We start from the raw sequence: 21,976 nt of genomic DNA, 5'->3' as shown, positions 1-21,976 counted from the left end.
GTTCAAAAAGTTGGACGGGTTTAAAATGAATCGTTTTTGAAAAAAAAAGATCAAATTATAGAGCGCATTTTTAAATTTTCTTAAAAAATTTCCTTTTTCTCCATGTAACTTGAAAATGATAAGAGATACAGTAATGAAAAATAAAAAGAAAATTTTTATCTGAAAAAGCCTTACATTTTTGTGTGGTATCTTTTTTTCATCTCTTACCTTTTTTGAGTTACATGAGGATAGGGAAGATTTAAAAAAATTAAATATGCGCCATATAATTTGATCTTACTCTTTTCAAAAACCATTCATTTTAATCCAGTTCAACTTTTTGAACATAGAAAAAACACTATAATAAAAAGTATTGTAGAAGGAAAACGATGTATTTAAATTCTGATGGATGAGGGGTTAAATATCAACTTTTTTGTAGAATATCTCGCTTAGTTTGAATGTAATCGACATTTAGTATTGCTCATTTTAAAGGTCTTTTCAAGCACTACAAAAGTTATTAGTATCATTATACACCTAAAATCGACAGTTTCTCTGTTATTTCAAGTTGGAATACATCGATTTGAACGTTCAGAAAAAAAAACAAACTCTTCTTACCTACCATATCCCTCTTTGTATTTTAACTAGAAGATTTATGAAGGAACGAATCTCATTTGTTTTTTTATAAGCTACAAAAATGTTTTTTATAGTTTTTTTAGTTAGATGCATAGTTTTTAAGGTATTCGCAAAAATTCGTCCGAAAAGGTGTCATTTTTCAATGAAAATGGCCAATTTTCAACCACGAATAACTCAAAAAGTATTGAGTTTTCAAAAAATAATTATAGAACAGTTTTTGCTTAAACTTAGGTTCTCTAGCCTCTTCCGTGGCTATTTTAACCAAAACATTTTTCACCCTCGAGAAGGGGTGGGAACCACCCTCAAGATAAAAGCGCACATCGGCATAGGGTAGACTTTGTTTCTTGAGGTATTCCCTACTTACTGTGAAAATATGAAGTAAATCTATATAGTAGGATGGAATTCGGAGCCAAATACCCTCATTGACTGCCCTATTACTATAAATTATATTTATATAATTTTCTGTGTCTTAATTCTTTATTTTTGTGAATACATACTTATGTTGAAGCGTTTCTATATGAAAGTTTTATTTCACATTATTCTACCTAGATATTTTCAATTTTATTCATTCATTAAGCATTACAATCTTGAGGCGTTATAGCTGACGCCATGACGTTAACATCTTATTCTTGGGTGAGGTGGATTGCTCCTCTGTCATTTATAGCTTGCTGTGTGTCTTTGCTGCCCTGCCGTGAGCCTTTTCCATTTCTCCCTGTTCTTGCACTGAACTTTCCAGTCTTTAACATTCCATTATGTCTTCTTCTATATCATCCAGTCATTTTTTTTCTAGGCCTCCTCTACACCATAGTGTGTCCAGTTCGTTATCCTTTTCAACATATCTGAGTATGGGTGTGTCTGTATTATGTCCTACCCATTCTAAACGAACAGATTTTATGTATCTGACTGTATTTTCTCCCTTTAATTCTTCTTCAATTACGACCTTTGTTTTCATTCTTCTTTCCCCCTCTTTTGTTACATTGTGGCCCAGTATCATTCTCATTATTTTTCTTTCAAATTTCAAAAGGCTATCTATCTTCCTCTTTCTTGTTAATCATTGTTCTTTCCAGCCTATATGTAACAACAGGTCTTATATAGGTTCATCTTTGTTCTCTTACTTAGAGTCTTGCTTCTCAGCAGATTTCTATTAATTCCATATATGCTTTTTTGCCTTTCAGAACTCTTTCTTCTGTTATCTCTTTCCGTGTTCCCTATTGTTACTCTAAACTAGCTGAAGGTCGATTCAGTTTCAAATTTATGGTCCTGTGTTATTAGATATTTTTGAGTTGTTGTGTTGTCCTTCCCTATCGTTATGTATTTTGCTTTGTGCTGGTTTATCTCTAGCCTATTCTGTTTGCCTCCTTATTTAATCTTCAATTACTTTTATAAGTGTCATTTTCGTCTTTGCTATGCTGACTAGATCATCTGCAAGTTTGTCCTCCCTATTATTGCGTCCAATATCAGGTTAAACAGTGCCAGGGAGATTACTTTGATCTTCTTTAGAAGTTTTTCCGTTGAAACTGAACTTTGCTGTGATGTTCTTTAGGCTCACTGTTAGCATAATCTCTTAAGATTAATTCCAAGATGCTCTAGCTTTTCCATCATTTTTGTCCAATTAATTGTATCAAAATAGCTTTTGAAATCTATGAGTATTACTTGCATTTCGCTGCTGTATTCTCGCGCTTTTTGAATTGTTTGCTCCACTGCACTGTATGTATGGCATTAATTAATTGTCAATCTCCCCGGTCTGAACCAATTCTGGTAGTCAGCACATGATTTCTGTGAAGTGTGGAAACAAATGGGGGAGACCTATGTCCAGCAGTGGACGTAAATTGGTTGGATGATGACATGATTTAAGTCATAAGCAATTTACAATCCAAATTATATACAATATGGTTTTACGTTTTTTTTTGTCTCTGTGCTTCAAAAATCAACAAAAAATTGTGAAAAAATAAATGAATTAGGTATATAATCATAAATTGTATATGTTTCTATAGTGCCCTGATACATCCAAGGGCGAATTCAGGACCGAATTTCGGGGGAAGGGGGCACGAACCTTTTTGGGGAATACCAGGGGGTCTGAGGGAAATTTTTTAAAAATTAGGATTAAAATGGTGAGTTTTATATCATAATATAAGTGAGGTATATGATACCTGATAACTTATATGATAAAATTCTCGGGGGGAGGCATGATCCGCCCTTGCGTACTTATTAACTGTGGAAAGAACACACAACTGTTTTTTATTTAGTCTTGTCCGAATTAATAAAAACTTCAATGTTTAACTAAACTTCTTGAAAAGGTTTACCTGCTCCAAACACCCTTTTTTGAGCATTGTATAATATCATTTTTAGTAAAACACTATATTCTTTTTGGTATTCCAGCAACCATCACTTTAAGAATTGCTGTGAGATATTCTATTGTGAAATATTCATTCTGATACCAAATGAAATCTGCTACCTCTCCGCCTATGGTCTATTCGGGTAGCTTCCGAAATAAACAAATGCTACCCATTCCATATTTGTTTTTACACCAATGAGAATTGAGATGAGAATAATCAGATCAAAAATTGATGCTGTTTACTGTTTATGCACTGTTTATGTGTTTGTGGATGTTTGTGTTTTGTTTCAATTATGTTTCTAAAATCTTTAAAGTAAGAATAGTTTTTAGGTAAAGTATAACGAAAAGTGGAGTCAAGATGGACTCACCAAATGGACAAGATGGGTTTTTGCTGTTTTTTAAGAAAACCGGCGAGACAGGAGCCGAATATCCTCTATCTAAAGGAGAAACAACTATTGGTGCAGATGATGATGCCGATGTAAGAATAAAAATTCTTGATACCAGGATAGAAATAATTCATTGTACCATAGATGTCAATGAAGATGGAAGGGTAAGAATTCTTTCTAGATTAAATTTTAATGGAATGTGTTCTTAGCAATTTTCAATACAATATTATCAACATAAACATACAATATCATATTCCTCCATTGTCATTATGTTTCAGTTTTTAAGCCAAGAGTTGCATCTCCTTCCGGGTCCCTTTTTGCTATTGATTTTGCCTTGATTATAAGTTGGAGCAGTTCATACTTTTGATTTCTTAAGATGTGACCAAAATATTGTGTTTTCCCTTCTTTTATTATAAGCATAAGCTCTCTTTTCTTATTTATCCTCCGCAAGACTTCCGCATTTGTCGTATGACTAATGTAGGATATTCTGAGCATTTTACGGTAATACAGTGGAACCTCGATAACTCGGATTAATCGGGACCGCGGCCGATCCGGGTTATCGAAAATCCGGGTTAGCCGGAGAATATGGTAAAAATTAATAAAATACGGTATACTTACAGATAAACTCCGTTAGTATTGAAATAACATGAAATATATATAAATATGCACAGTACCTACACATCTAAATTACTAAAAACACGAAAACACAAACCTAAGCCAGCAAACGGAAGTGAACAATACAATACTGTATTCATACAGTCACAATTGGAACGATGTTTTGTTATTATGTATTAAGAAAGTGAAAACTAAGACCATTGATTAAACAAGAATTTTTTAAATACTCTTTCTTAAACAATGCTAACACAGTTGGAAATAAAAAATAAAGGAATACTACAGACAGGTGCCTGTTGTTTCTGCCGGCTTGTGCCATGAGTCATTTTTACTATCATATAGTTCAAATTACACAAATACACATCTGTCAAATATTATATTACATACATACATTTTTATTGTTGAAATGTTTATCTGATAATTAACTATTTTGATGGGAAAGCCACAATTAAATTGAAAATATAATTTTATTAACATTTCGACGCCCAGAACGGGTGTCAGTGTCAAAATACAAAATATGTACTGAAAATCAAAATGTTTACCTGATGAAAATCGGTCCGGGTTAGCCGGACTTCCGGGTTATCGGGGCCGACTTATCGGGGTTCCACTGTACTAGAGTTCGAATGCTTGGATTCTTTTTTGTGTTGCTTCTGTCATTGTCCAGGCTTCATTACCGTAGAGCAGTGGTTCTTAACCTTTTCAAAGCTGGGGAACACTTGACACATTTTGACAAAGTCACGGAACACCATTTTGTTATTTTATAGGAAACACTAAATAAGGGGTGCAAATCAGTGGTGTCATGGTGTGGGAACGCCGTTCCCACACTGGTTAAGAAAAGAAAAAAATAAATAGAGAATTAAGGTTTTGTAAACAAAAATTAGCAGTGTGTTCCGGCACTGCTAATTTTGCCATGACACCACTGGTGCAAATGTAAATACAAATGTAAATAAAACACGTTCTTTAACTGCAAATACATGCAAAAACAAAATATAAGAATAAAAACATATTTTAAAAATAGAAATTAACAAAAAATATGTAGATTAGTAAATACATTTTATTACATTTAGTGGAGTCACTGAAGGTGGATATGAGCTATTACCTCCGATTTCGTTGAACCTCCATCGATTTGCATGAAAATTGATGAGTGGTTAGAGGATATCTCAAGGAACACAGGTGACATGGTGCCAACTTGCGCTTTTACCTTGGGGGTGTATGCCACCCCTTCTCGGGGGGTGAAAATTATTTTATTAAAAATATCCCCATAATTCGATAAAGGGACAAATTTCAAGCAAAATTTGTTATATATAAAGTTATTAAAATAAATCAAAACTTTTTGAGTTATTAAAGATCAAAGGTTTTAATTTTTCTTGAGAAAAATGCATGTTTTTAACCAATTTTTCATCAATAACTCAAAAAGTTTAAGTGTTTACAAAAAAGTTATTCTTATTCAAATTAAAGCTAATAAAAAATGAAGTAAACCCCTTACAAAAACCTTTTAATGTTAACTAAAAGCGTGTTATAGGTAATTGAATGTATATTTTTTTCGGCAAGTAAAAAACTCGTAAGTATTCAAGCTGAAATAACGGGAAATTGATGCATTTTATAACATAAACTTATTAAACATTTATCAAAGTATTTAAAAATATCTATTAAATGAGCCCCTGAATATGTTGATACCGTTAAAATTTATGCTCCAAAATTTTTTCAAAATTTATCTTCAAAAATTTTTCCAAAAAATGTTATGGTTTTTTTTTTTAATAACACCATTGGTGTTTACAATATCAACTTCATCTAAAAGTTGTTTGAAAGTTAATTCCAAGTGCTATTTAAGCACGTTGAATATAATCTTTTAAACCCCTTACTTTTTTAAAAATAAAAGGTTAAATGAGCCCGGTTGCATGGTCCCCACAGCAAAATTTAAGATTTAAATGTTTCTATCTCGGTTAGTTTTTACCCTACAGAAATAGTAAAACACATACAATATTTGGCACAGAGAAAACTAAAATTTGGTTATATATAATTTTTTACTTATATTAAGTATTTTTGGAGTTATTATCAAAAGAATATGAGAATTACAATAATTTTAAAAACTATGATTTTTTTAAATTATATATTTTTTTCAATAAATAAATCATAAGGTCATAATAGTAGGCGATTTTAATGGGCGAGTGGGGTCAAGCAATGAATATGACTACCCTATAGGACCATATGGAGAAATGGTCAGAAATAATAATGGACAAAGAGTCATCGAGTTTTGCATTATGAATGATATGCAAGTTAGTAACACATTTTTTCAACACAAGGAGATTCATAAATACACACGAGTGATGGATTCGCGGAACGAAAAGTCTGTTATTGACCTAGTATTAGTACAGAACAGATACAAAAATGAAATAGCGGACGTGCGTGTTAAAAGAGGCTATGAGATCAGCTCGGATCATTTTCTCGTTGAAACTAAAGTAAAGACAAGGAGAGAACAGGCATTTAATATTAAAAATGAAGAAAATCGCTACGAACAACCAAGTATTAAAGTATACAAACTTCAGTCTGAAAATATTAGGAAAGAATACTGTCGTAAATTAAATGAAGAAATACGAAAAACAAATTGGAAAAATGAGGAGGATATAGAAATATTATGGAACATTTTTAAGGAGCTGGTGTACGCAACTGGGAGTAAAGTATGTGGGGTAACGAAAGGAAGATATCTGAAAGGTACAGCTTGGTGGAATAATGACATAAAATTGGAAGTTTCGAAGAAGAAAAAATTGTGGAAAAAGTATATAAGCAATAAAAGTGAAAGTAATTATCAAGAATATAAGGAACAGAGAATACTGGTTAAAAATAAAATTAAAGAAGCTAAGAATCGACAATGGGAAGAATTTGGAAATAAAATGGAAAGTGATAGTAAGGGGAATGCGAAGTTTTTTTTTTTTTTTTTTTTTTTTTTTATGGCCTTGGCATAGCCAATTGACCAGACTATTTTGGAATTTGTATTCACAGATCCACAATCAGAGTTCGAGTTAGTAGTAAATTAAATTAAAAAGGTTTGACTTGTCTTGACTGTTACTGTTTTTTTAACTTTTTTTTTTCTTTTTTATATTTAATGGTTTTTTTTTTTTTTTTTTTTTTTTTTTTTTTAATTTCATTATATTACTTTATTTTTGATATGGTATATAATGTGTATATAAATTTTAAATTATTATTTTGTTTTTTTTCTTTTTTATGTTAATTTTTTTATTTATTTTTTTTCGGTTCTATTTTTTTTTTGTTTCTTTTTTTTTTGTTTCTTTTTTTTTCGTTTTATAAGGCTTATTACATTATTGGTGTGTTTGCAGATTGCTTACAAGTTTCATCTTAATTCTATGGTTAGTACATTATATTGTTTAAAGTTTATATTTACATTTTTTAATTAACCGATAAATACAATTGAATATTTCTACGTTTCCAGAGAAAATTAGTTCGTTTAAGTGAAATGGAAAACAGACATTTAGTTTTCGTAAGTCTTCATAAAAATATGCAATATTTCCCTGTTGGTTTTCACATTCTAATAAGATATGTGTTAAATCTCCATATTTACCACAAGTACAGTTTGGAGTGTCTGAAAGATTCATTTTGTGCATTCTTGCAGGTGATAGGACATGATTTGACCTTAGTCTATTAATAGTTTTAATAAAATTTCGGTTGGACTCTGAAGAAAACCACCTTTTGTGAAGAAGTGTGGGTTGCCAATGTTTAAAGGATGACCCTCTTTCTGATTCCGTATAATTGGCTTGCCATTTTAATTTGAGCCAATGTTTACTACATACATCTATATCTGATACCGGTAGAATGTTGAGGTCTATGTTTTCTCCACTTGATAATGCTTCTTTTGCCAAGGCATCTGCTATTATATTTCCCTTTATCCCTGAATGGCCTTTGATCCAAGCGATAGTAACTTCCCCTCCGAGTTTTGAAACCTCGTAGTACAATTTTAAAATCTCTATGTCAAGATGAGTTATTTGCTTGGATTTATTAGTTAAACATAATCTTTCTACTGCACTTTTACTGTCTGTAAATATTACACAGTTCTTCAATTTCTTTGTCAAAACGTGAGAAAGAGCAAACTTTAAAGCCAGCGTTTCGGCTGTGTAGATGGTAGCTTCATCAGGTATCTTATATTTATACTGTTGTCCAGAATACTGTTGGTATACGGCGCATGCTGTGTTATTTCCTTTTTTTGAACCGTCGGTAAACAAATAATAATAATTAGGCCATCTCTTCTGAACTTCTACATTAAACATGGGACCTTGGACATCACTAAGAAATTCTGTCTTGATCTTTGTTGAGAATAATACCTGGGGCTTTTCAGTATAAACTGGTGGAATGTGACCCTTATAAAGCACCTTTTGGAATTTCGAAAGATTTCTGTAGCTTTCCGCCACAAGTGGAGATTTTTTCTTAAACCAATAGCTTTTAGTCAGATCTAAAACAGCCAGATTATGTATATCTTTGAGAAATACTTGGTCTCTGCTAATGGTACGGGCTATATATTTGTCGGTAAGATACTGCCGCCGCAAATTCAGTGGAGGTTCAACAGCTTCAATTTCCATTACATTAATTGGTGTAGATTTAAGATACCCAAGGCACAGGCGTAGGCACTTATTTTTCTGTACTTCAATTTTTGTTAAATGTGTGTTCGAAGCGTTTCCATACAAGTGACAGCTATAATCGAAAAGTGGTCGTATCATAGATCGATAAAACATTAAACTAATGTTGGGATCTGCACCCCAGTTGGTTTTACAGAAAGCCCTTAGGATATTCATAGCTTTTTCGGTTTTTTTGATGATATGTTGTATATGATCTTTCCACAAAAGTTTTCTGTCTAAATAAGTTCCCAGATATCTGACACAGTTTTTAATTGGAAATTTGAATTGACCACAATTTATATATCCTTCTGGAATTCTATGTTTTCTAGAAAAGAAGCAGATTTCTGTCTTGGATTCTGATAACGTTAATCCATTTGATTCATAATATGCATGTACTGATGAGATGGCTGTTGTTAAATTATTTTTTGAAAGATCAATTGATTTGTTTGATGAAAACAGTACAACATCATCTGCAAATTGTAGTATTTTGGTGTTAATTGGAACAATGTCTTCTAAATCTATGTTATATAAAATATATAAAAGTGGGCTTAATATGCTTCCTTGCGGCAGGCCTATATTGGACAGTCGAGGAGGAAAAATTTTTTCATTGATTTTTAAGAAAATCAATCTCTCTGAGTACAAAGTTTTCAAAAAAGATGTTATAACTATAGGTATCCCGACTGACAATAACTTTTGTTCAAGGATATCCAAATTTATGTTGTCAAAAGCAGATGATACATCCAGAAATGCAGCTGCAGTGGATGCGTTTTCCGTGAAGTTGACTTGAACTGTTGTTACGAGAGCTGTTATAGCATCTTGAGTAGATTTAAATTTGCGAAATCCAAATTGAGAGTGTGGAAGAATGTCATTAAATTCTAACCAGTGTTCTAATCTATTTTTAATAAGTCTTTCCAGGGTTTTAAGGAGACAAGATGCTAGAGATATAGGACGATATGAATTGTGATCGTCATCACGTTTGCCAGGTTTCCTTATAGGTATTATAATATACTCCTTCCAGCTTTCAGGAATTGGTGCTTGTTTCTGCCAAATATTATTTAGAATATTAAGTAGATGGATTTTATGTTCGTTTGTCAGGTAGGAGATCATAGAATATGAGATGTTGTCTTTACCAGGAGCAGTATTATTATTTTGTTTGAGGACCCTTCTTAGTTCCCATAGATAGAACGGACGATCTAAGTTAAGGTTATCTCTAGAAACAGTAGCTGTGTCGTTGGTAAAATTATTCGGAACCCAATCTGGTGAAATTTTTTGGTAAAACTCTGTTATCCATGGTTCGTTCGGATCTATAGGTAAATTATTGGATTGTTTACGATTTTTGAAGCAATTTACTTTCCTCCATACCTCCTTAACGGGAGTATTTTGATTTAAACTTTCACAATACTCCCTCCAGTTTTTCTTTTTTTTCTCCTTAAAGGTTTTCTTCGCTAATGCATCCGACTTTTTATACTCTATTAAGTTACTTATTGTAGGGTTCTGCTTATATTTAACATAAGTTAATTTTCTGCGTCGGGCTGATTCCTGGCACGTTTTGTCCCACCAAGGTTTTGGAATGTGGTGTTTGTTGGTAGTATTTGTGTACTGTGGTATTGCTGCATTGGCTGAGAAGTAGAAGTTTTCAATTAGACCATCATACGTCCTGGGTGGGTTTAGAGATGAAAAGAGCGATGAGTACAAATTCCAATCTGCTTTGTTGAAATTCCAGATTTTATGTGTTCTCTTGGTTTCTTCTTCCCTTGGGTGCTGAATTGAGAAGACAATTGGTAGATGGTTCGATCCATGAGGATCTTGTAGAACATTCCAATTCAACAGCGCCACAACATCTTGAGTACATATTGTGAGGTCTATTGCAGATGCTCGTGAATGAATGGTTGATGGAACAAGAGTGGGTGAACCGTCATTTAGAAATACTAAGTTACACTGTTCAATAGCATCCAACAATGATTTACCAGATGTGTCATCAACTTCACAGCCCCATGCGACATTGTGCGCGTTAAAGTCACCTCCCAAAATAAAGGGTTTTGGTATAATTTTAAAAAAAGATAGCCATTGCTGTGTTGAAGTTTTGTTTTTCGGTTCATTATAGAGGGATACAAGATGTATAGTTTTATTTGTTGATGGTAGTTTAAAGAAAATACATGTGTATGTAATAGGGATATTTATATTAAATCTAATTTCTTGACATTTAATGTTTGTTTTCAATAAAATAGCTGAGCCACCATATCTATCTAAACGATCTGTTCTAAAGCAATTAAAGTTTTTAAAGTTATAATACAATCCAGGCTTAAACCATGTCTCTGATAATAAGGCAATGTGAATTTGATTTTCATGGAGTAAAAATTCTAAATTTACTTTATTTGACACTGCCGAACGACAGTTCCATTGCAAAACATTTAATTTTGTGTTTAGGTCTGCGAATTTGATAACACATCTGGATTTACATGTTTACTAATCAGTTGGATGATTTCTGATTCAGAAACATTTAAATTATTTGTTTGTTGTAGAGAATTTACAATTTTCATAACCAATTCTAAAATTACATTAATTATACTAGGATCTAGGTCCTCTGACTGTCGATCTGTGATATTTGTTTTTCTATAATAAGGGCTACTTAATATTCCTCCCGAAGTACTGGGGACATTAACCTGAGAAATAATCTCTTTCCTGATCTGTTCAGATGGATCAGGAGTATTTGGCCTTTGCCTTTTATTAGGTTTACCTTTTATTTCGTTTGAGGTATTGTTATATAGCAAATGGGAAGCAAATTGTTGTCTAGAGGAGTTGACTTTTGAAATATTCTGGACTGTAGCAGAGAAAGAAGTAGGTTGTAAATAGGTAGAAGAAGTAGGTTGAACAAGTGAGTCAATTGGATGGCTCGTATTTCTTTTATTTAAAATATCTGCATAGGAAGTTTTGGGAACCTGCTTATTGGCATCAAAAAAACTTATGTTGGAAAAACTCATAGCTTCCTTAATTAATTTTTGCCTCTTGAACTCTGGGCATACTGATAAATTGGTTGTATAGTGATTTCCCTGGCAACTAAAACATTTTGGGATATAGTCAATTTTTTGGCATTCTTTTGTATTATGTGACTCTTGGCATTTCCCGCATCTAGGATGACCCTTACACTGGCCACCCAAATGCCCAAATCTGAGACAATTAAAACATAATAAAACTTTTTGTGTGTAGTGTTCAACCTCTTTAATGACTTTATTTATTGATATATAACGCGGCAATACCTGACATTTAAAAGAAACAATACACGATTTTGTGGGAACATAATTTATTTTTTTTGAATCATTTTCAACTGTTTCCTCTTTGCGTTTAATTCGCCGAACGTTTACAATGTCAAAGTTACAATGACTATCATATTGTCTAATTTTTGATTTTATATATTCTTCGGAAAACTCTATATCAATATCCCTGATTACCCCCTGTCTAAACAAAATGAACTTAGGAATATATAATTCTAAATTATTTTTGACAAACACTGTAGAATTCTTTTGATTTATTAAATAATTAGCATTTTTATAATCAGTTAATTTAATTCTAATTCTGTTGCGTCCTATAGAGTCAATATTAGTAATTTTTGAATCCAGTTCGGGAAAGGCAGAAAGAATAATGTCACCTACTTTTAAGGCATTTAACTTACCGTTGAAAGATTGCGAGCAATTTTCTATATAGACATGGTACGGCCCTGTGTCTTTATTTGTATATAAATATACTTGTCTAATTACCTTCTCATTATTGTTAGAAGCATTTCCGTTTTTTCCAAGAGAATTAGAAATTAAATTAGTACTTACATTCTGGTTTTCTTGTTTTTGTGAAATTATATCCATATTTGTACATTCCATCATATTACCAACCTGATTTTCATCTTTATTAGAAGGAAAAGGGCCAGGATCAATGTCAATGTCAGGGGGCTCTTTGCCCCCTGAAACTAATTCACTCATCTTTATAAAAAAAACACCTCTAGTTTAACCAAAATTGTTTGTTTATCGCTAAACAACAAAACAAGTAGTAAAAAGTTTATATGCTATTAACACGATAATTTATACGTCCGATCGATTTGAATTCTACCGAACAACTGTGAATGCGAAGTTGCTTTATAGGACTTTAAAAAATCTAAGACAAAAAAAATCAAACGGATTAACAGGTTTAGAGGACAAAGATGGTAACATATTATTAAAAAATGAAGAGATTACCGAAAGATGGCGAGAACATTTTATGGAGTTATTAATGGGAGACAACAACGAAATAGAGAATGACAGGGAGGAGTACAATTTAAATGAACAACAAGATGATGATGACATAACATACGAAGAATACAGGGAAGCAATTTTAAAATTAAAAAATGGCAAGGCTGCAGGACACGATAATATTAAGGCTGAGCTAATTAAATATATGGAAGGAGAAGGATTACAATTACTATGGAAGATCATAAGGAGCTGTTGGCGTACCGGATGCATACCTAGAGATTGGACGCTTGCAACTATTCTACCATTACACAAAAAAGGCGATAAACATAAGTGTTCTAACTATAGAGGAATATCATTGTTGGTAGTTGCTAGTAAAATCTACGAAATAATACTAGAGAAAAAGCTGCGAGAAAAGATCGAGGCCACACTGGATGACAGCCAATGCGGCTTTAGGCCAGGGCGAGGTACAACCGATCTCATATTCACGGTGAGACAGTTATCAGAAAAAGCCCTAGAGCATAACAGTAAGTTGTATCTCTGTTTTGTGGACATTTGATCGGCCGCCACGTAACAAGATCTGGGAAATATTAAACCGTAGAAATGTGAAACCGAAGTTAATCCAAGCAATAAAGAGTATATATAAATGTACACGTAATAATGTAAGAACGAACAATTGCTCATCTCTTGAATTCTACACAAGGACAGGTGTAAGACAAGGTGGTGTTCTGAGTCCTTTGTTATTTATCACTCTAATGGACGAAATTGCAAAAGAATGCAGGGGTAAGGTAAAAAGAACTAAAGTTGAGGACTTCAAGTATCTAGGATCAACAATGAATGGGCAAGGAAATATAGAACCAGAAATAAACAGCAGGGTAATGAGTGCAACAAAATTATACTATGCACTAAATAAAAGTTTTATTAGGAAGAAAGAAGTAAGCCTGAAAACAAAAATGAAAGTATTTCAAACCGTATACGAGCCGGTGCTACTCTACGGTAGTGAAACGTGGACAGTGAACGACAACATCCGTAGTAAAATCCAAGCATGCGAAATGCGATATTTACGTGCGGTATCCGGGGTGACCAGACGTGATCGTATAAGAAATGAAGACATACGTGAAAGGTGCGGTGTTGGAAGGACCTTAGACATACTTGAAACGAAACAGTTATCGTGGTTCGGACATATGGCGAGAATGAGTAAAGGTAGAACTGTAAAGAGGGTATGGAAAGCGGCATCTGACAACAAACGAAGAAGAGGCAGGCCAGCAAGAACGTGGAATGCAAATATTGGAAAGGCTTGCGGAAAAAGAAATATTGGGTGGAGAGAAGCAGAAAGACTAGCTACCGACCGAAAGGCATGGAGACGTCTCATTTCTCCACTTACCTCGACACCGTAAGGTACAAGAGGACGGCTTAAGTAAGTAAGTAAGTAATATTTTTTTCAAAACTATGCATTCTAAACCGCTCAAAATTTTTATGTTATTATCGAAAAATTATCGAAAACATTACTTATGCTAATATAAAAAAGTTCTTCTAAGGATTACTATAAATTTTAATTTTTGTGGAAATGGCGTATGTTTTATTTTTCACTTTCTCCTAAAAAATTCTAAAGGGTTCTTTTATTTTCATTATAACTTGCTTAATTTTGACGCTATTACCTTGTTCTGAAGCTCATTTGATAGGTATTCCGAAGTACTTTGGCAAATGTTTAGCAGGATAATATTTTATACATTGCATCGTTTTCCCGTTATTTAAGCTTGAATACTTAGATTTGAGTACTCATCGAAAAAAATACACATTCAATTGCCAATAACTCACTTTGAACTAACATTAGTTTAGCTCTTTATGTGAGGACTGTATTTATTTTTTTACTATCTTCAATTTCAGTAATAATAACTTTTTTATAAAAGCTTATAGTTTTTGATTTATACGTGAAAAACCGATTTAAAATATGCATTTTTTTTACGAAAAAATAAAATCTTTGGTCTTTAATAACTCAAAAAGTGTTTATTTATTTTAATAACCTTATATAACAAATTTTGCTTATAATTTGTCCCTCTATCGACTTATGGTATTATTTTTAATAAAATAATTTTCACCCCTGACAAGGGGTGGCATCCACCCCCAGGGTAAAAGCGCAAGGTGGCATCATGTCACCTTTGTTCCTTGAGGTATCCTCTAATTACTCACCAATTTTCATGAAAATCGATGGAGGTTCAACGAAATCGGAGGTGAAAACCTTCAGTGACTGCACTAATTTTATTTTACAATTAGATGTATGGGCATAACTAACATAATAACATAAAAATTACACAAATTTAGTGCGACACTTGTGCCTGTGACTTTTGCAAATTTTAGCAATGTCCGGTCTAATATGCGATAGCGCTACCCTCATTTCCTCATCAATATTCCCAAGTCTTTCACGTTTCTTTGTTTTTATGTTTGTGAAGGTTGAAAAACCTAATCCACACAAGTATGAAATTGCAAACTGTAGTAATACCTTTAATGTTCTTGTAGAAAGAAGTGGGTGTTCAGCTTGCACAGAAATCCAAAATTCTTCAAGTGACATTTCAGAAAACTTTAGTTTCAGAGTGCGTTCCGTTGACAAGCCTACTAACTCTTCTTCCTCTTGTAATGATAGCTGGTATTTCGACATATTAATCGAGATAAAAGGATTTCGAATCCAATCGTAATTATCTGTATTTAGGGAAGGAAAGTAGTGATCAATTTTTTCTTCTAATAGCGTCAAATGTTCAATGATAACGGATTTCATCTCTTCAATATTTGCGCTAATACTGGGAAACATATCCAATGTACCTTTTTCTAATATGCGATTTTTCCAAAGAGATATTTTCTTTTGAAACTCTGATAATTTGTCAGTACAAAACAAAATATTTTCAGATTTTTCTTGGACACTCGTGTTAATATTATTGAGGTAATTAAAAATGTCAGTCAAATATCCTAATTTGGCAAGCCAAATATTATTTTCTAAATATATTGTGAATTTATCTGTTGCTGCACCTTTTCCTTGAAAAAATGCTAACAATTCGCATTTAAGCTCTAAAAGTAGATCGTTTTAAAAGAGAATTTTTCATTCTTCCCGATCTTTTGGAAGCGACACAATTTCATGTCGGTCTGCGAGATTAACGTATAGTTTTTGCGGAACACTTGCAACACATTCGCGGAACACCTGTGTTCCGCGGAACACCGGTTAAGAATCACTGCCGTAGAGCAAGGTGGAGAAAACATAGCACTTAAGTATTCTAGTTCTCAATGAGATGTCCAGCTGCTGGTTGAATAGAACTTTTTGCATTATGTAAATCACTGTATGTGCCTTTTCAAGACGTGTTATTATCTCTAGTGAATGGTCCCAAGCTTCATCAAGATTACTTCCAAGGTACGTTATTCTTGTTACTCTTTCCATATATGTTCTGTCGACATTGACCTTCACCCTGCTGTTTTGGTGCTTGCTGATGACCAACGTTTTTATCTTCTTTGTATTCAATTTCATTTCAAATTCTCTACAGACTGTCGTTACTTGGTCCATTAAGTGTTGCAGTGCTTCAGCATTATCTGCCAAAACGACAGTGTCATGAGTGTATTGCAGGTTATTTATACATTGCCTGTTTATAATTATACCATCCGAGGTGCCTTCCAAAGCTTTCTTAAATATCATCATCTTCTTCTCAGAGTAAACTTCTATAATATAATACTCCAGGAAAATCAGTAAAATTTAAGGGGTTCAGGACATCTCAATAGCCAGGTATTTGATGACTTGGTAATTATTAAGGTTTTATTATAAAGGTGCATTTAAATTAATTAATTTAATTACAATTAATGACCCACTGAAAAAAAGGTTTTTAGTCCAGAAAGCCACTGCGCATCCGCTAGGAAAAATATTCCGATTCGGATGTTTTACACAATCTTACTCAAAAAGGACCCCTTTTAACAAATTTGCATGATGCCAGGACCAAAAGTAGGTCAAGAATTTTTTATACGTTTTTTTTTGTTTTTTTCCTAAAATTATTTTTTTTGCATGGAACAAAGTTTTTTTAGGTTTTTTGGATCATTAAAAACAGAAAAGCTCTTTAGTGACATTTCTCTAAAGTTGACAGTTTTTGACATATAAGTGATTAAAAATTGAAAAATTGCGAAATCTGCCATTTTTAACCCTCAAAAACTATGTGAAAAACTCAAAATTTGAATGTTCCCAAGGTAGGTAGATATTCTTTAAACATTGATTGATGAAATCCCGAAGAGTTTTTTGCAATACAATATTCAAAACTCCTTTGTTTTTTAATTGCTAATCACGCGTGCGCGACACTATTTTCCACCATTGCATGTGTATACAGTATAGTGCAAATGAAAGGAATAAATTCGTTATTTCGTAAACCGGCGACTTTAAGGAAAAAACCCGAAACAGGTCGATTTTTATTTTTAAGTTATGATATTGTGGCATATATGGTATCATAGTGTGATGTCATCCGTCTGGGCGTGATGACATAATCGATTTTTTTAAATGAGAGTAGGGGTCGTGTGGTAGCTCATTTGAAAGGTTCTTCAATTCTCTATTCAGTAATGTAAACATTTACATAATTATTTATACAGGGTGTCCAAAAAAATTTTATTAAATTAAATTATTTGACAAAAAAAGAAGTAGGACACCCTGTATAAATAATTACATAAATGTTTATATTACTGAAGAGAGAATTGAAGAACCTTTCAAATGAGCTAGCACACTACCCCTATTCTCTTTTAAAAAAATCATCGATTACGTCATCACACCCAGATGGATGACGTCACTAGTATACCATATATGCCACAATATCATAACTTAAAAATAAAAATCGACCTGTTTCGGGATTTTTGCTTAAAGTCGCCGGTTTACAAAGTAACGAATTTATTCCTTTCATTTGCACCATACTGTCAGTGGAAAATAGTGTCGCACACGCTTGATTAGCAATTAAAAACAAAGGAGTTTTGAATATTGTATTGCAAAAAATTCTTCGGGATTTCATCACCGATGTTTAAAGAATATCTACCTACCTTGGCAACATTCAAAGTTTCAGTTTTTCACATAGTTTTTGAGGGTTAAAAATGGCAGATTTTGCAATTTTTCAATTTTTAATCGCTTATATGTCAAAAACTATCAACTTTAGAGAAATGTAACTAAATACCTTTTCTGTTTGGAATGATCCAAAAAACCTAAAAATACTTTGTTCCATGCAAAAAAATTATTTTAGGGAAAAAACAAAAAAAAAACGTTTAAAAAATTTTTGACCCACTTTTGGTTCTGGCAACATGCAAATTTGTTAAAAGGGGTCCTTTTTGAGTAAGATTGTGCAAAAAATCCGAATCGGAATATTTTTCCTAGCGGATGAGCAGTGGCTTTCTGGACTATTTGGGATCCACTATAACACCTATCTCTTGATAATATTGTTTTAATAATTACACTACAGCTATCATCAGACTGGATGCAATCTTAAAGTGCTACTGTCATTGTCCATGTGCACAATAAAGAATCCAGTCTAGACTTCACTATAATAATGTTTTAGCTGTTGGCTTGTTTTAATTTTTATTCTAATTTTATTATTTAACTCTAATTTTAATATGACCCTGGTTTTTAATGTTATTTATTTGTACAACATTAAATATTTTTATCAGACAATCCTACAAAAACCAGCTGTGAGGGTATAAAGTTTATGACTTTATGATGCATGTGGTCCCTCCCATATGGGGGGCGCACTATGGAGTCATAAATGATGATTTTTTTGCAGGATTACTTGATCAAAATACTTAGAATTTACTGGTACTATAAATGTCCTACAAATTTTTAAGGGCATCCAGTTGCCGGACGCACTAAAGTTTAGAAACCTCTATACCAAACCTTAGGCTAAGGCTCCACGGGCGACAATTTTACGCCAGCAGTAGCCGTAAAACGAACTTAAGGTTCCGCGGAACAGAATAGGAATAGCCGAACTCAACCGACTACAGGACTTGTGCATAGTCGGTTCAGTTCGGCTATTCCGTTCCGCGGAACCTTAAAGTTCGTTTTACGGCTACTGCTGGCGTAAAATTGTCGCCCGTGGAGCCTTATGCCCGTATTCATAGTCGGTACTCAAGCCATACTTGAGGCCGTGCTCAGCCAAGTCGACCTTACGGCAGCGTCGTACTCAAGTTTTCGTTCTGTTTCATAAACGATACTTCGGGTTTTCTCGGCTAAGGTTGTGCTCAAGCATTGAAATCTAGGGAATTTTAGTTAAATTTGACATAGGACACCAAATAAAATGCAGATTCTGTCTTTCTGTCAATTATCTTTGCAATATTTTTATTTACATAATTTGTTTTTTAAAAATAAATTATTTAAATGCTCAAGATCAATAAAATTTATTATATGGGTGGGAAGATAACATTTTTATTTTTTCTAATTCAATAATGTGCTATTATTTCAGAGGTTATTGGTAATCGGTATATCCGTAATCTCTTATAGTTTTCAAGTTTTCATTATTATTTGTGTTTGTGATAAATGATTGCATTGTACATTGTACATTTGGATCTATTGTACAAAACAATGGTTTTATGTAGGTACCTACATGTAAATAATGTTCTGTTTATACTTACGTTAATATAAATATACCTAATATGTATCTATTTTTATTTTTGAGTTAATGTAGGTATTCAAGATAAATTTATGATATTGAAAACATGAAACTGTTTTAAATTCTAAATGTCAATGCTATTTGTGGATATTAATATTACCCCACTAAAAATGACAAAATAGTGTGATATTACTTTATTTTTATTGGGGAGTAATGGGTACTAATCAAATATTCAAAGAACATAGAGAAAACACTAGGAGATACCCTTTATTTCTCACTGAAAGGAAGGAAAAACTTGGGTGCTTCATAGTATGTACCTACCGTTTTATTAGGTTTGTTCTAGCATCAGTTTCAAACGATTTGAAACCATCAGTGAATAGTGGACCACCGCGAGTAGAGGGGATAGCACTGGTGACTGTATTATGTTTTCTCACTGACCAACTGTTTGTTGACGGTTTCTGACTAGTTTGACTGTTTGCTAGAACAAACCTATAATAGTGTCAGCTTTCTTCTGTTTATATACTTCATCAGACTTAAAACTACAAAACAAAGAACTAACGAACAAACCATGACATTGGAACTTAATATAAAATGTTATTTACAATTTCCGTGGGAATAAGTCACGTTGATGTTTAAATTTTTAAAGACAAATCACATGCTATGATTTTTCTGACGGATATTCTTAAGTTAAATTTGATTTTATGTAATCGAATAAACTATCTTTCAATAAAATCGTCCTTTGTCAATATGAATGAGTCAGATAAACTTAAATTATTAGAAGGATTTTGTACCAAGCAACAAAAACAATATTGATATAAAATATTAACAATCTTACCCAAATAACAACACAAAAGTATATATTTGTAAATATTACCCCAGTATAACAAAATACTGTGATATTACTTTATTCTTGGTGGGGAGTAATGGGTACTAATGAAATATTATTCAAAGTATGTACATAGAGAAAACACTGGGAGACCTCCTTTATTTCTTACTGAGCAAATAAAACTCTGGTGCCTTAATCCACTAAAAATTTCTTACAATACTTTTCTTTTCTAGATGTCTACTTTCATTTCATCTTTCTTATTTATTGTCCAATTGTCACAATCATACGAAGCCACTGGTCAAATGCCTGTTTCATATACCTACATATTTGAATTATAGCTGCCCTACATACTTGACAATGGTATAAGATTGACTTCAATCTTATACCATTGTTCTGCTTCCTTTTCTTCTTATTGTGCTGTGTTCTAACAAAGGTTGGCAATCACTTCTTTAAACGGTTCTCTATCTTTTGCAATATGAAATATCTATTCAACGCTGAGGTTAGTTCAATCTCTGATATTCCTCTGCCATGCTTCCGTTTAGAAGTATCTTTTCTATTTCTTCTTCTATATTTATCAATTATTGTCACTCCCAAATACTTGTATTGAAATGCCAAATACTGGCATTTTCAATTCTGCACCTCGGAGGTAAACTACACCATGTCGACATGGTGTTATTTTAAACAAGTTCCTTTAATCCACTTATTTTATTAGTTGGATTATACAAATTGGTAATATATTATCATTAAAATATGGTCATATTGACTTTCAACCAATTATGGGATATATCAGATCTTTATTAACATCCTAAGTGTTCTAAACTTTGTTGCAAACACAGTTGCTCGAAATGACATAGTGTAGTTTACCTCAGAGGTCCAGAATTATGTATGCGTTTGTTCCTGTTTTTAGTGTGACAAATTTATTCTATTTTATCTCTCCACACATTTCAATATAATATTTTGTTCTGGTTTCGTTTATAGACGTGCATTTTTCTTGCTTCACTCAAGTTCCTAACCAACTTCAGTTTTTTCTTATTAAGACAATGTCATCTGCATAAATAGTATATTGCATATTGCTGTTTACATGCATAATTAACTTTATAATTGGTCAGGAAAGGTTTGTCAAATAAACATTTATTTAAAAGGAGGGAAACTCATACTCATTTATTTTAAAATAAAATATAAAAATACATATTGAGAAATAAAATAAAAAGAATGTATCTAACATAATACAAGGATTCAATAATATATTCACAGAATAAATAAACAAATTCCAGTTGAGTGTAGAACAAGAGAAAGACACATAATTACTTTCCACTTAGCTCTTCGATCTGCTAATGCACTTGGATCAACTATTAAGATGTCATAACTTGATAGTAACTGTATTCTTGAATGCTCTGATGAAATTCAATATTAAAACTCCATTGGATTTTAGATATATAATTTTATCACGAATTTGTATACTTTCCGGGCGATTTTCTTCTTCAACACAATCAACAAACTCTAAAAATTCTTCAACTTCTTCATACATTTTTTATTGTAATTAGAAAAACGAAAAAATATGGATTGGAAGTGGAACTGAATTGGAAAAAATTAATATTCAATCAAGATTCAAACATAAACAAACAAAGTTAGGTTAGAAAAGTGTACTTAAGGTAGGTCCATCGACGACTTGAGACTCAGCTGTCATTAGTGTCATTTTTTGGCTCTTCAAGACCGCATTTCACGTTGAGTACGGTTTATGAAACACAAATTTGTTCAAGGTCGACCTTA

The 21,976-nt window shown here is 32.6% G+C and overlaps 1 protein-coding gene across 5 annotated transcripts in view; it reads left to right on the top strand.

Moving 5' to 3' along the window:
- LOC114337110 (proliferation marker protein Ki-67-like) overlaps positions 1 to 21,976 on the top strand; it is an 82,463-nt gene that overhangs the window by 1,893 nt on the left and 58,594 nt on the right. For 4 of the 5 annotated variants that reach the window (XM_050642987.1, XM_050642988.1, XM_050642986.1 and 1 more), the window contains exon 2: positions 3,268 to 3,494. In XM_050642987.1, coding sequence (XP_050498944.1) covers positions 3,303 to 3,494 — 192 coding nt within the window. In that variant the 5' untranslated portion in view covers positions 3,268 to 3,302. The remainder of the gene's footprint in view (positions 1 to 3,267; positions 3,495 to 21,976) is intronic. The other variant, XM_050642985.1, reaches the window with a different exon arrangement.

Source organism: Diabrotica virgifera, chromosome 2, assembly GCF_917563875.1.
Source record: "Diabrotica virgifera virgifera chromosome 2, PGI_DIABVI_V3a".
In the NCBI taxonomy this organism is placed as follows: domain Eukaryota; kingdom Metazoa; phylum Arthropoda; class Insecta; order Coleoptera; family Chrysomelidae; genus Diabrotica; species Diabrotica virgifera.
The sequence above is the reverse complement of the archived record's forward strand: the minus strand, read 5'-3'. Positions and strand labels throughout refer to the sequence as shown.